The sequence below is a fragment of the Melozone crissalis genome, unplaced genomic scaffold, assembly GCF_028551555.1.
Source record: "Melozone crissalis strain CALT ecotype California unplaced genomic scaffold, PUWL_Pcris_2 ptg000017l_1, whole genome shotgun sequence".
NCBI classification, from domain to species: Eukaryota; Metazoa; Chordata; class Aves; order Passeriformes; family Passerellidae; genus Melozone; species Melozone crissalis.
Window position 1 is genome coordinate 6,035,229 of NW_026535795.1, and position 16,031 is coordinate 6,051,259.

General features: G+C 45.7%; 1 protein-coding gene across 9 annotated transcripts in view; it reads right to left on the reverse strand.

The window, feature by feature from the left end:
* Positions 1-12,450: 12,450 nt before the first annotated feature.
* Positions 12,451-16,031, reverse strand: part of KCNQ2 (potassium voltage-gated channel subfamily Q member 2) — a 66,700-nt gene continuing 63,119 nt past the window's right edge. For all 9 annotated transcript variants that reach the window (XM_054274774.1, XM_054274772.1, XM_054274769.1 and 6 more), the window contains one exon: positions 12,451-15,632. In XM_054274774.1, coding sequence (XP_054130749.1) covers positions 14,925-15,632 — 708 coding nt within the window. In that variant the 3' untranslated portion in view covers positions 12,451-14,924. The remainder of the gene's footprint in view (positions 15,633-16,031) is intronic.

The following is a 16,031-nucleotide window of genomic DNA, read 5'->3' on the forward strand; positions in this document are numbered from 1 at the left end:
ATTTTCTCTTTTCACAGCACAGGGCTGAGCTTTCATCCCATCCATTGGTACTGGTGGTTCCTGGGTACTGGAAATCTTGTAAATTAAAGGAATTGAAAAGTTCATTGCTTGCTTTTTTGTTTTTCCAGGTCCTCATTCACCTGGGATGATTGAGGTGCAGCTTTGAGACTCATTTTGCGGGCAATGTGGTGAAAAGCCTATTTAAGATTTACTCCTACACAACCTCACAATGTGGCAGATAATATTCTCAAATGCTGCTGAACTTTGTGTTGGTGATATTGGTTTTTTGGTGTCTCCTCTGAGCTAATCCTCAGCCACTGGACAGCAGCAGGAGCCTTCACCCTGTCCCTGTGTGTCCCAAACCTCCATGTGAGGCCACAGGTTGCTCTGTCAAAGAGTTTGGGATGCTGTGGGGAAATGGGATTCCTGAAAGGCTCATATTTCTGCAGAACCAGTGGTGTTTATCCCACATTTCCTAAACTGCAGCCCATGAAAGCAGCTTTTTGTGCATTTTGTGTAACACCACCTCACCCACTTCATAGCTGCAGAAATTTGATTTTCAGACCTTTATTCTGCCTTCATTCCTCCCTCAGCCACCCCCTTTCTCTATTGAACACTCTCCATATCAATATCCATCACAGAGCATCTCCTCCAAAGGCCAGCTTCAGCCTCCCAACCCTCTCCTCATTAGGAAAGGATGAAGTAAATCAGTCTCTTCAGCTGGTCCCAAAGGCTGCAGTGGAAGATAAATTGCACCTTTGCCTTTTATGAGTAATGCAGAGCAATCACAGCAGGGCTTTACAAAGGGCCATACATCTTCCAGGAGCCCTGTGTCCATTAGCTAAATAGCTCTGCTGCACACAGGACAGCTGCAATTGTGCAGGATGGGGAGAAATAGTGCAGTTATCCCTCTGGCTGAAAACACACCTGAATCCATGTGGGAGCTCCTTCCCTTCTCTCAGGACAAACTGTGGATTTGGATGTGGATGAGGTGAGCACAGTCTGTGTAATCTGCAGGACACAATGCAGGTGAAAGAACTCAGGGTCAGCTTACCAACACTGCTTTAACAAATTAAACTGCAGCTCCAATTAAACATGTGAGGATTAAACACCACTCTGGAAATAAAGCTCCTGCACCCTCTGCTGGGGAGAGGCTCGTGGCTGCACAGGCTGGCGCACCAACCATGCTGCTTTTTCACAGGACTTTAATCTAAAATTCCTTCTTTTACCGTGGAAATACTCGCAGGGGTGTGGCTGAGATGGGGAAAACAAGACAGGTTCTCCGCCCACCGCAGCCCTTCCTGCCGTGCTGAACAAAAAGCCTGCAGACCTCAGATGAGAAGGAAGCCTTCAATAATATATTCTATGCTATCAATAAATCATGTAATAAAACGTAAATAATGTTTCTTCTTCTCCCATCCTTAGCTTAAAGGGCAGGAGGCCAGGAAACATTAATATTCCTGTCCCTGGTTCTTCCCACACAGTAGCTTTTCCCACTTCACAGAGCACCCCATTCCTTACAAGCAAACATATTTTGCCCCATTTAGGAACTCAGTTTCACTGAATGCCTTTATTTCTGCCAACAGTGCTGTTTCCACTCTGCAAAAAAACAAGGGTGAGACATCCTATGGGAGACTTGTTAAATCAGGGAAGACCCCAAATTTGTCTGCTTTCTTCCCTTATTCAGGAGAAATGAAATCCAGATGCTTTGGGCTGCCGAGGTGGGCTGGGGCACTGCCTGTGTGTGTGTACAATTCTGGGAGCACTCTCCTGCTTCTCCCCAGAAAAGCAGCTCCAAGTGGTTGTGATGCTTCCCTGGAAGCTCTCAGTGTGTTTGTGGAGTTGGTGCCTGGCTGTAATCAGCAGCAAGAATGAGGTTCCTGGGCTCTGCAGGAGCCAGGAGCGCAGCTGGAGCAGGGAGGGAATGAGGATGCTCCACCGAGGGGATGCTGAGCAGCTGCAGGAGGTTTCCAGTTCAGCAGCAAGCTCCTTCTGCCCTCTAGGGTCCAGCTCACCTCCCTCCCCCAGGGAACAGCTCCAGCTTTTCTGCAGGATGGGCTGGAGGGGAAATTTCAGCTTTGAGCCACTCCAGTACCTGCCCTAATGATGCTCCACTGATGAAGAGCAGATGGGATTCCACCAGCTCTCCCAGTTCATCTGTTGTGCCCTGCTGCTGTTTGTTTCACCCCTCAATTAAAAGTGTACTCATTGGTTTATATCCACTGGCTTCTTCATACTCTGATTTCAGGAAAAGCTTCAGCTGAGTCACGAAAAGGTCAACTATTAAATAATATTTTAGCATTTACCCTTTAAGATGAAATCAGGACCTGAAAAGGCACAGCAACTGTGGCTTTTATTTAGTTTGTGATTTTTATTTAGTTTGGAGAAGCAGTCCCAGGCCCATGTACTGCTTTTGTGCTCAAAAAGGAATGGGGCAGAAAGCTACAAAAATGAAAGATGTGCCAGTATAACAAAAACTTCACACCAGTGCTGACCAGTGAGAGAGGGAGAAAAAGAAGCAGCAAGAATTTCTACTCATTTTTGATACTACAAATTTGGACAGATAAAGTGTGTCAGTGCCTCTTAGAACATTTGTTCAATAAATCATTGGAAAATGTGTAATTTATAGGTCTGGTGATGGGGGAATGTCTGGGACTGGCTCAACTGAAGCTGAGAAATCTCTGAAACCCAAAGTGGAAAGAGGAGCTCGGGGACATTTGTTTGTTTTATTTAACAACCATGGTGTGAAGAGCAATCTTATCAGCTTTTTAGGTGTATCCAAAATCTCCTCCTAACTTGTCTCATGCTAACAGTCCGTCAAGGGCAAAGAGATAAAATATTTGGTTATGAGTTTTGTATGAAAAGTCTCATGTTCCATTATTCACTGAATTCCTTATTCATGCCAAATTACATAATCCTTTAAAGTGTGTCCCATTCCCTTTTCCTTCCACTTCAATTTCTGTCTGCCTTTCTCTTTAACTATGTATTATTAACTTCCTTATATAAAAGAGAGTGACCACCTTGCTGAAAATGGTTTCTCTTTCCAGAAAGACACTTTATGCCCAAAACCACCATTAAATTACTATTGATGGAAACAGGGTTCCATCAGGAAACAGGAAACAGCTGCCAAGAAAGTAATAAGGGTAAATTATACCCCAGAGCAGAGCTGGAGTAGCATTTAATGGATCAGAGAGATTTCACTCACCATTCTGCCTCTGAGTTATTGCACAGCTTCCTAAAGGAAAAAGGTTTCTGCCCACCTTGAGCTTGAAATCAAAATGCTGGAGTCAGGTTTTATCAGGATCAAAAGCTGGGGTTGGCTTTTTTTCACCTTGGACTGAGAAGTGTCAGCTCTGGGTGTTTTAAACTCAGTGCCCAAAAGTAGGACTGAGTTTTTACAAACTGCTTCTTAATCTTGCAACACCTGCTTACCCCCCCAGTGAATAAGGGAGAAACGTTCCTTTAATTTTCCAAGTGAGTAAATGGTTTAATTAATCAGCAAACAAGGCAAAAAATTAAAATACCCAGACTGGGATTCTGCTTAGGAGCAGAGCACAGCACAGTTTTTGGCAATGAGTTTACCCTGCAGAACTTCAGACCTCTCACTGCATGTACAATTCCAAATAACTGTTAATTTGGAAAAAACACTTTTACTCAAATTTTGAGGTTTAGTTAGAATCAGGGGGCTGTGAAGGTGCAGGGGAATCATTGCTGAGTTACTGAAGGTTGCTGTCACAGCTCCCTGGGGCCCAGCTCCCAGCATCCTGATGGGCCAAGAACTGAACAACACTGAGGGCAAATAGTTTGAGTAAAAATCAGTTTCCCTTGAGGAGCTCTATTGGTGAGGAGACAGGTAGATGTGTTCCTATGATAGCAACTGCTCTCCTAAGGGATATAAATAATTTCTATTATAATTTGTTTCTAAGACTCCAATATTTATTTCTGCTGCAGGGAAAGGGCCTTCCTGATTTTTCCAGAGGCCAATACTCGAGGAAAAGCAATGCCTCCTCCTGCTGGTCTCCTCTCTTGGCTTGGCAAATGTGTGAGAAAAGGCTGCAGGTCTGCTTGGCAGCTCTGCTCTGGCACAGCAGGTGCCACGTCTGGCTCCTCCAGCATCCCTGTGGGATGCAGCAGGACAGTGTTTGGATGCAGCTCATAATCCTGTGCAGACAACTGGGGAATGTGCCTCAGCAAGCTGAGAATTTTCCTGTTTTTCTCGCTGGTGTGAAACATAATGAGATAAAATATAATGATGCTGTTGAAGCCCGCTCAGAGTGCTGTATCCATTGGGAAATGCTCACACCTGGACTCCTCTAATAGCTCTGGGGAGGATGGAGCTGCTGAAGGCTTCCAGCCAAGGGCTCTGGCACAAGCAGGGGCTGCTGTGCCTGGGCACGCTGTTCATTCTGCCAAGCCTCTGTCACTGCCTTGCCCAAATGACTGGCAGGCTTCCTAAAACCCAGGTCCTGGATCATCCAGATTCTCATGCTGCATCATTCTGGAAAAAAATATCAGCATGGAGGAAGGGATTTTACTTTTTCCTTTTCACTTACAAAATGGAACTGCTGTTTTTTCAGCCAAGATCACTACAGGAAATGCTGTCAGTCAATCCACTTCACTCCTAGACAGTGCTCCAAAATCCAACTTTTTGATTTAGAGCTGATGCCTGGTAAGCAAAGTAACTCATGGGTACCTCCCTTGCCAGTGCCATTTCTTGGCTCTGAACCTCAATGACACCAAACTCCATTTTTAGCAGGGTGATAAGGAGCTGGCACAGGGGGTGAAAGGCGTCAGTAACCATCTTTTATCTGTCAGGATGTGGTTGATGTTGAACCTTAAGAGAGTCAATATTGGTAAAGGACTCTGAAGGGCAGTGTCCTAGTAACTAAAGGCATCTGAGATTTATGAGCGTGATTTTATACTCGAGAAAGAAAAATATATTCTAACATTGGAAATGAAACTGTGTGGAGGCTTAACGTCAGGAAGTCAGGGCCCCATTTATCTTCTCTTCATCAGCCATCATGTACATCCCCCAAGTACCAAGAAATCCCCATAAATAAAGAAACAAAGAGAACCAAAGAAGTGCAAAGAAAAATAAATGTGTATTTCATCTCATGAAGGTTAAATCTCTGGTATTTTTACTGAATGCAAATTTTCCATTCTGATGCTTCGAGGCTTAAATTAATGATTGTGATTATTTAATTTTCCTCCATTTCCCTTCCGGTTGCAACCGTCGGTGTTGGTTTTCACACCACACATAAAGAGTTTTGCAGCTGCCACAGTCATTCCTGTGAAGGTACAAGCTGACCCACGCTCAGTGCTTCAGTGTAAAAGTCTGGGCTATGTTGCTTTTCCACGGTGCTCATGTAAAACCATGTCTGTCAGCTTCTAGCCAGTCCCTTAGAAAAACCACAGGTCCTTCCCTTGGCACCTGTCCCTATAAAATGTACATTGCACAAAGTCATGATTGAAATGTACAGAGGAAATTACACATTCACCAACAGAAAAAAAGAAAAACAAAAAAAAAAAGAAGAGAGAAAAGAAAATCCGATTGCTATTTTACAAGAGAAAAGTGTGTCTCATTCCATACATACAAAATGTTTTCAAATTGTACATAAGTACCAAAGGCATTATGAGAGATTCTTTGGAGATGAAACGAAAGTGCAAGAAAGCCAAGGCAACAGAGCAAATGAAAGGAAGCAAAGCAGCAGCTGTCTTTGCTTTCTAAAGGACAACCAAACTTCCCGGCTCAGCCCAGCCCCGGCGCTTTTCCCGCGCGGGATTCGCGGGCGTGCGGCCCCGCGCTCCTCCCGCTGGGAAATTCACCTCTCAGCTCTCACTGTCAGGACAAAAACGTGAACCATTTTTAGCCCAGGTAAGGCCAAATGAGCCAGGTGCTGTAATAAACCAGGGGAGTGTCAAGGTATCTCAGGGAAGCGGCAACACACTCCAGAAATGGATGTACTCTTTGCTCAGTAACCTGCTCAGGGCTGAAGCAGCTCTTACAGCTGAGAACTTTGGACCCAGAGATGAATTTCAGGCCAATGCAAAAATTTGATTACTATTTATTCAAGGCATCCAGCAGTATTAAACCAGAAAAGTTTCCTCTTCATGCCTTTGTTTATTTAGATTAAACACTGAAGGGTAAGCTCTACCCAATATAAATCTTGTATCTGTGAAAATATTGGCAAAGTTCAGTCCTAGAGGATGATTCATTTGGTGAGGCTGGTGAAATCTCTGTATAGGGGCTATTGAAATCTGTTGGCTGACCTACTTGGAAAATCAGATTTATTGGTTATAACATGGTCCTTTCTTCCATAACTCTAAGATCAAAGATGGGCTTTTAATGTTTCTTTTCTTAATAATGTCTTACCTAAGGGATTTTTAAATATAGGCAAAGGTAAGACCCATGGGGCACTGGGATCCTCTGCCTAGGGCAGTAGGTTTGTGGGAGACCCTGGCACTGCCCTCAGCCATCGCCGCTGCCGTGGGACACCCTGGCACAGCACGAAAAGACTTTGCCCTTGGATCTCCAAAGGCACAGGACAACTGCTTGGCCACACTTCTTAGGAATGGGCTTTTTGGACTTGAAGTTGGCACTGGCCACTCTATTATATTTGTTTGTTTGGAAGGAAGCCAAAAAAGAAATAATCACTCAAAGAACTGCATCGCTCTGCTGCATGGGCTGTGCTGCCTTCAGCAGTGGGATTTCTCCTTGGGATGGCAGTCACATACCAATCCCCTCTGCAAATCTTCCTTTTTGACCGAGACAAATTATTGAAAAGGTAATTTGGTTTTATTTTACCCACTGTCTCACCTCCAAAACAGAACTTTTCTTCCCCTTGTGCATCTCAGATGCAACTTTGTCTGTTTTGATAAAGAACACGTGTGCACACGTGTTCATACCCACATGCACACACAGCCACACGTGGTGCATGTACTCAAACTGCATGCACACGCTTCTGCAGCCAAATTTATGTTGTCCTTTTATCCTGCAGGTTATGACAAATATAAACTGTGAGCTTCATTCAATCTGTACAGAATTTACAGTTCAGATGAATAGCAATGAAGAATACATAGGAATACAGTAGCTGTTAAGTTTATGGGCTGTGTGTGTTCATTTTGTTCAGGTATTTTTTAATTAACATCACAGAGGCAATCTCGTATATTAGCTTCCTGATAAAATCTGTTTAAAGAAGCATTCAAATGCAGTGAATTTCTTAACAAAACAGGATGCTCATTTTTTTCCCTTTTCCCAGTTATGTTGAGTCACATCACAAACCAGGCAGGTGACACTTTGGTGTCTGTTCAATGCACATAGGTTGATTACATGTAGAGATACCTATCAGCACATGGCATGTAATGTGCAATCTGTGTGCAGTACATGTGGATAATGTGCCAAAGTGACACCAAGCAAGATAAATTTCATAAATACAGTGTCTATATTGGAGAAACAGGAATATAGTTTTAGTGTGTGGAGTGTTCTTGCTGCATAAGAACAGTGGCACCCACCTATATGAATTACTGATAAAAGAATAAAACATTTATAAGAATAATTTCTTGAATCTCCTAAAGCATTTGATACACCACGCAGCAACTGCAGCTATGTTTAAAACCTGCTCTTGATTTAAAATAACAAAATGTCTCTCATTTATCAGCTATATCTTGTTTTGCCTTGGTGTTCCTGAAAGTCTCAGGTACTCTACACTGTGCGTGAATTTTTTGAGAAAAAGTGAAGAAATGTCAAATTTTAGGGTTTTGGAGGGAGGGAAGAGTAACCAACAAAGAAAGGTCTCCATCCTGTCTGTTGACAGGAGCATGGGGAAACTCCAGCTCCAGGGAAGATGCTGGATAAGCAGGCAGGACAGAGGAGACCTGTCACCAGCCTTGACTTGTCCTCAGGTTCTCAGCAAGGCTGAACGTGGTGTCTGTGGAGAGGATAAAGAAACACATCCACACCTGTGATCAATCCTTTTCATGAGCATCACTGCATATGGAAAACACTGGATCATGGCCACTGTGTTGGTCAAGTTTAAGCGATTACTGTGAAATGCTGTTTCTGCTTTAAAGGGAGGTGCCCATGACAAAATAAAGAGGTATTTTCCCATTGTGGCTTGCAAGGCTTGTGCTGAGCTTTTCTTGTGTGGAGTGGGAAGAAAAGAGCATTTCTCCACGTCCACAGCCATCAGTGCCAAATGGAGCTGAAATTCCAGCAGAGGCTTTGCTGGCAGCGTGACATTCAGCCTTGTTTGAGGTCAGGTTGGAGGCTCTGGCATGGCTTCTACCTGAAATCACTAACCCTGCCCTAAAATTATAGGCATAGCTGCAGGTGAAACCCAGCCTGGGCTTGGCACTGAGCTTTGGAAAGCCTTGTGGTTTCTCAGAACCAGGCAAACAGACGCTGCTTGAACAATCCACCTGCAGCTGTATTTACAGGAATTAGGAGAGGGCAAAGTGCTTCCAGGTTCATTGGCAGCTTTGGAAACAGCACAGCTTGGACCAGCTGCTTTCCAGCTCTCCCCATTACCGAGATGGAGCCTGGCATGCACAGCCACATCTGTGGGTTGCCAAAGGGGACAAGGGTCTTGAAAACAGCTCTGGCTTCAGGGAGCAAAAACATCTCCACTGGTAGAGGCTGTGAGCTCTCCTCAGAGATGTTCACCTGGACAAGAAAACCTGAGCCAGACCTCATCCCTGTTTCACTTTAATCAGCTAAAGCCATGAGGACAAACCCTCAGAGGGCACAGAGAGACAGCACAGACCCCATCCCTGTATGGAAAAGCTCCAGCAGAACAAACCAGGGATGTGTTGAGGCCACGGTGGCTCAATGAGGAAGCAAATAAATTGCCAATAAAAAGCAAAACTGTCGTGCTAACGAAACACAAAGGCTCTCTGGTGCACCTGGTGATGCCAGGCCAAGTCTCAGAGCAGAGTTCTGGCATTACAGCTTCCCTGGTAAACAGTCTGGGCAGGGAAGGGGAGGATATGGGGTCAAACTCAGCAGTGCCAAGAGATACAAGAGACTGCAAACACCAGCAAGATGGGCAAACCCTGAAGGCCTCATGGCAGCCTGGTATTGCAGTGGGAAGAACACTGGCAAAATGTTCATGGAGATGAAAATGTAGCTCAGGGCCACTCTGTAAGGAGAGTGAGAGATGCTTCCATGAGGAATGGTTATGGCACAGTTCCAGGGTGTCTGAGACCACCAAGGCTGTAGGGAAGGGTGGGTGGAATTCCCAAAGAGTGGATTCCAAGGTTTGGAAGTCACCTTCTCCCCTGCACCTTGGGCTGTGCTGCAGGCACAAAAGCACCCCAGGGCTGGATGCAGGTGAGAGGATCCTATGGGAATTAAATCAGACATATGGCAGGTCCCATACATGTGGGTTCAAATGGCATCTTTGAAATGAAGACCAGGCCTCCATCCTTGGCACTGCCTGCTCCTCCAAACCCCCAGCAAGGGCTATCTGGGATGCTCTTTTTCAGTGGCATCCAGATGGAAAGGAGGTTGTGACACACAGCCAATACAACTCGTATTTTCTCCTCCCCATTTACACATTTGAAGGAACCACAGGTACAAACATGTTTGGTTTTTTTTACCCCGTAGTCACAAGCAGTAGAAATGGAGTCTGTGCATGCTGTATCAGAGGGATGGGGGGATGACCAGTTGCAGCATGAAAGACACTTGGTATATCAGTGTTACCTACAGAAGCACCGCAGCACCCTGCGAGGCGGCTCCCTGGGAGCACAGCCTCTCCCCGGGGTGATGCTTTTGGCAATGTTTACCTTGTCAGGTACTACAGCAATCTGGGAGTGCAGATACAGCTGGAGCATATTGCTGTCTACTCATCTCAGGCTGCATGCAGTAGCAGGCAAAAATTGAGAGTACAGTCAGTGAGATAGTCCAGAAAGCACATTCATAAGTTAAAAAGGTTCCTGCTGCTACCTAAATTCCAAGCGTGATTAATAGTGTATCAAAAGGTGTGTGTGACCCCTCTCCCTCTAGACACTAAGGTAAGGCAAGCAGTATTGTGTCACTGGGGCATCAAACACTAAGATATACTAAAGAAGATTCCTATGCAGTATTATTATCCTTATTATTAAAAACCCACCCTGTTGTTATTGTTTAAAAAAACAGTGAACCCACACCCCTGCACGGAGCAGGTTCTGCTCCGTGAGGCAGAAAAGTCGGGGTGTTTGTGTGCTAAAAGCAAGGGTTTGCTTTTACACCTCTGAGCAGCAGTGACCCTGCAGGGCTCGGAGGGGCTGCTGCCCTCAGCCCTCCCCACAGCCTTCTCCTCAATGCTACCTGCAGCTGAAGGAGCTTTTGTATCTGATTTCCTTGTTTGGGGCTCAGGAAAGGGAAGCTGATGAGAACAGAAGAGGCTGACCCGTGATGGAGAGAGGATGGAGAGGATGTGGACGTGCAGCTGTGGGTTGGGATTAAAAAATTGGAGGCTCAGGGTTCACTCAGCCTGAGCGTTCACATGATGGAGAAACAGAAATCCTTATCCTGCTCCTGGGCTTTTTAACATTCCCAATAAAATACTCACTGCTAAGGGTCTTTGTATGGGACAACTTTGGGTAAATTCCTAAGGAATTTCAGTTTCTCTTTTGAAACTTACATTTTAGTCTTAGCAATAATGTTGCCGTGACCATGGTGGTCTGAGGATGTCAGGAAAATGAGGTTTCCAATGGCTCCCTCTTGGGAAAAGTGAAGGTGTTTCTTTTTTCTCTTGGGCAATTATCTGTAAGGGGAGCATTTGTATCTGAGGTGATGCTCTGGCTTCTCAGGTAGATTATACAAACTTTCTAAAAATTCACATAATTTAAAATCTTAAAAATCAATAAAAATGTAAAAATATACCTATTTATCTGTAAATAGCAATGACCCTGCAAAATTTATTTGGACCTATTAAGCAGCATTTGAAACAAAATGCATTTTTAGAAAATCTGATCTGTCACATAGTCTGTCTAAAGAAATAGAATGGCTTTCTGAGAGGCTGGGTGAGAGGTTTGGTTTTGGTAAGCTCCTTGACATTTTTTGCTCTAAAAATTGTTGTTAGGAAAATGGGTCAACAAGGAAATTCACATACAAAATCTGCACTTGAGTAACATTAAAGTCCCTTCCCAAATATTGGGAAATTTGACTTATGGCTGTTCCTCTGTCTCGGGGTCACATTATGAAAGGCCACCTTGCAACATCTCCAGCCACGTCTCCTGTTCAGAGAACTCCTCAGACCACCTCAACTCACACTTGGCCCTGAAGGACCAAAAACCTTCATGTCCCAGCCCCAGGCATTGCTCCATCCCGTGGGTGGGCCAATTGCAGGATTTCTTTCCAGACCTAAACCCAGATTATGGGAAAAAAAAAAAAAAAAACAAACCAGAAATTTTTTGGAGACCAGAGCTCAGGCTGTGGTCCAAGGTCATGGCTTCACATTCAGCACAGACACACCTGGAATCAGGCTGGGGCACAGAATCCAGTGTGGCCATGGGCAGCCACGGAGCAGTTCAGGATGGTCTGCTGGAAATTTGGCTTTCACATCTTCAGCTCTCTTTGGACTCCTCTGTCCACACTTGGCATTGCCTAGAATTTGTTTCTGTCCTCCAAAAAATACAGAGTAAGATTTGGGAGGAAGAGGGAAGCAAAGAGTAGCCCAAGAGAGGCTCAGCAGAGGGACAAAGTTTGCCTATCCACCCTTTTAAAGGTCTTTGTCATCAGGACTGCCTTATCAGCAACCCAAAACTGATTTATTTTCTTGCAGTCTGGTGGTTCTTGCAGGAGACTGCCACCAGGAATGTGTGGTACAGACATGGGGGAGCTGAGTGATTAGAAGGGAAGACTTTTCACAGAGTACTGGAGTGTAATTTAGGGGAAGAATGAAATTATTTATGACAGTAAGCAACAAGAAGGACCTCTCATTGTTTATGCAGTCTTAAATAATTTCATGGAAATGATGAGTGTTATTTCGAGCTAATGCTAGTGTAAGTTAACCCCAAAATCCATGGGGTTTTGCCTGGATGAATGAGAAATGATGATTTATGGCATGGTTGTGCATGGTGGTGTGTCAGAATTTCTTTGATGTCACGCCACAGAAAAATAGATCTCATACCTTCAAAGAAAAATTCTATGTGAATTCTGTGTGAAATGTGCATAAAACAAGTTTTTTGGAATCACTGATTACAGAACAAATCCAACAACTTTTCAAGATACGAGTCAAAAGATCTTTATAGATTCCAGTGCAGGAAGTTGAAGAGGAAAAACTCAATTTTTCCTATACAACTTCTGAAAATGAGCTTTAAGCTCCCTTTCCACCCAAACCATTCTGTGGTTCTGTGAATGAATGATTCTGTGATTCTCTTACTGAAGACCAGTCATGTACCTGTGCTGCATTAGGACTGCATGGCATCATCCTCATCCTCATCCTCATCCTCATCCTCATCCTCATCCTCATCCTCATCTGGCATTCCTGCCTCTATATCACAGCCTCTGTTCCAAATTTCTAGCAGGCCTTGAAAAGTAATTGCAAACAAATAAGAGAATAAATCTTTTTTATCTCTGACTTGGACAAAATCTGCAGTGAGCAGCTGGCTGGAGCAATGTCGATTTTTGCCTCACCAAAAGCAATTTCCATTCTTGTGGTGGGTAGAAAGCCCAGGCCACACATTTGATTTAGGACCTGCTGACACTTCTTGTTCTAGCAGAAAGGATCTCATTTTGGAATACACCAGAGGCAAATCTGCACAATTTACAGCCATTTGGCATTTAAAGTTGTCACTGTGTGGAAGTCAAGGGCATCGCTGCGTTAACTCTGCACAAAGGAATCTGGAGCCAGGAGGAGTTTTGGAGCACAAACAGAGAGGGGAAAACTGCAGAAGTTAACAAAAACACGGTTCAAGAGGGGAAAGAAAGGAACTAGCATGGCTGGAAGACCAGTTTCTCCCTAAGAACAAGGTTTTCCCCTCCTGAATGGTGAAAAATGGTAGGAAAAGTTGTGAAGATACTTCCCCCTTCCTCATTCCACGATAAGACCTGTGTGCTGGCCCTGGGCACTAGCAAAATAATGGTTTTATTTCCTGTCTGCAAGTTGTCAGACTTCACCCACATCTTCCCTAAGGCCAAAATTATCCTGGGTCTCCCCTGGTTGCTGTGTTTGGTCAAGCAAACAGGAGGAGAGAAAAAGGCTGTGAGTCTCCGTTCACCCCAAGCAAATCAATGTCCAGCCTCTCAAAGGCCACACAGAAATGAAGTTGTCACCTAAATAACCTTAACAGGCTCTTGATATGACACAGGGAAAATGTGGAAAGACAGGGCTTGAAATCACAGCAGAAAACACGCGTGGGATTTGGGCTGTGGATGCGCAGCAAGGCTCAGAGGCACAATGCCAGCCATGGTGTCCCAGCCCTGGAAACAGATCCCAAACCAAACTTCTCCTGATCCATGCCCTTGCAAATAAAAACCCCTACCAACTTATCCATGTAAAGGATCACTTTGTGGCTTTGTTTTGGTCCCAAAAGAAACTTGGAGCATCACTTTACCCCTTGCCTTCCCCCAGCTGAAGGAGCTGCTGAGGTTCCTGGTAATGATACAATGACCTTTCCAAGAGAAAGTGCTTCCACAACGAAATGGAGCAGACTGGGATTGGCACAACTTGCAGGCAAGCACGGGCAAGAGGCTTCTGAAAGACCATGAAGAAAGAAAGAAAGCAGAGCCTCTTAACTCAGCTTGAGGGATCCAAACAAACCAAAGGATGTCCCAAAAATGAGGGGGTGAGATTCCTGGCAGGGCAGAAGAAGAAAGGAAAGATTTTCACGGGCATAGTGTGTGCAATAAAGTGTTCAGGCACGATGCAAACCGTAAGAAAAGTGCCCACTCTGACCAACAGGGCTTCCAGAGGATGGAGCTCAGCACTTCACTCACAGCAAGGCAGGTACCACAGCATCCTGCACGTCCACCCTCTCCCTTTGCCTGGTGGCTGTGCCTCCCCAATTGCTGGCCATGAGAATGGCTTGGGATCATGGCAGCCCTCCAGAGGGGTTGCCTTTCATTCGTCTTTGCTTTCAAAGCACCCCCAAGTCCCTTGTCAGCAGAAGGAGAGATAATTAAATATAATACATGGTTAAAAATATAAAATTCCATCCCCATAGTGTCTCGTCCTCCTTCTCTGTCTCATTTCTCTGCCCTCTGGATTGTCCCTCTTCTTGCACTCAAGCTCATATTTTCTGAGTTTCTCCCAAGATGGGATCATTTCCAAATTGCTGTGGTTCAGAGCAGTACCCCAGCAAGTCCCACTTAAGGCCACGTCTGCTGCTCGTGGAAATATCCCAAGCCAGCATTCCTCTCCTCCAGGGATTTTCCATGTATTATATTGGAATTATGTCACCTTCCTGACAGCTAATGAGGAACCATGGAGTAACAACCCCTCACTATTACACATGCTCTGAAACTTAAGCCAGGAACAGAAACGTATTCTGTCTGTGACTCCAAAACACCTAAAGGTGTGATCAGCTCCTGCCATGACATATCAATTCCCACCTAACACTTGTCAGCCACCAGTTAAAATGATCTACAAAAGCCCTGGCTGGGTGATTTATTCCTGCCCTGCACTTCTGAAGATTCCCAAGAAATGCAAATTGCCTACTCTGCGCCATGGAAGTTTCACCTAATGATCTTAGAAAGAGAGTATGAAAGAAATCTGGACTTCACGGCTCCAGTTCGCTCGTCACCGTGACCTCTTCCACAAGTGCAGGCTCGGACCTGCTTGTCCCCCCCAGAGTAAGCTGCAAGAAAGTATCTGCCAGCTAAGGGTGTCCTAGAAAGAGGAAAACCTTAGCTGTCAATCTCCTTGAGAAGTTCGACATGTGGGCAGCTGGAGTGGGCAGCTGCCAGCGCTGGGACGCGGCGCGGCGGCTGCAGGGAGCCTTCACTGCCGGGGGGTTGACCAGCCCATGTCACTGAAGGGTCCCTCACCCGTGGCCGACCTCGGCGGGGGACCACAGGGCGTGCACAGGTCAGAGTCGGTGTCTGACTCCCCTTCCGCAATGTAGGGTCTGATTTTGGCCACGGCTGCATAGCAACCGTTGTTAAGGATGTCCAAATTCTCTTTGGACTGGGAGATGCTAAAGCCGCTGAAAGAGCGCTCCAGTTCCTCGTGGTCCACCGAGGGGATGGAGATGGACGTGTCGCTGTCTCTCATGGCACTCTCGTGGTGTTTGGTTGTAATGTCTTCGTTCCTCAGGTACTCCGCGCTGCTCGCCCGGTGCCCGCCGCTGTAGGCGGACAGGGAGCGCTCGTGGGAGGGCGGAGGCGGGATCCGGACCAGCGAGCCGGGGTCCCCGATGGGAGAGGAGCCGTGGCTCTGCCGCTGGCACGACGTGGAGGGCGGGCAGGCATTGCTCGGGGCTGGTGGGGCGGAGAAGTTCTTCTGGCCCATGGAGCTGGTGGACCTGATGATCTTGATGATGCAGCCGTTCTTGTCGATGTGCTCCCGGCTGTCTTCGGGGCTGTGGTAGGGAGGGGCCGGGTCTGGTTCTTTGGACCCAAAGTAAGCCTCTGTCTCCGTTGGTGGGATGCCCATCCGCTGCATGTAGATGTTCACCAGGAAGTCCAGCTTCTTCTCCATGGACTGAACCTGCAAAAACACCACAGTTCCAGCACTATGTGCAAGCTGAGGCACATTAACATCCTGAGTATGAGCAACTTCCATGGAGGCACAAGTGTGGGACTGGGCTTCATAGATCACCTCTGCCTACACTGACCCACAGCATCTCAAACTTTTAGAGTATTTAATTGTCCTGTTCTGAAGGGTTTAATTCTCCACCTTGTTACAGGATTGTCCTTATGCTCCTCTAATCTTTATGACACACACCAAGTTCTAGAAAAGCAGCAGAACACTTGCTCCTTCCAGCTCCTTCCTTCACTTTGCACTCGTCTGAGCTCAGAAGGCCATTGGGATTTCTGAGCTTTATGCTCTAGGAAGATTCTAAATCTCCAGCAAGGCCAGCAGCTCCAGCAGACAGGCTCAGGGACT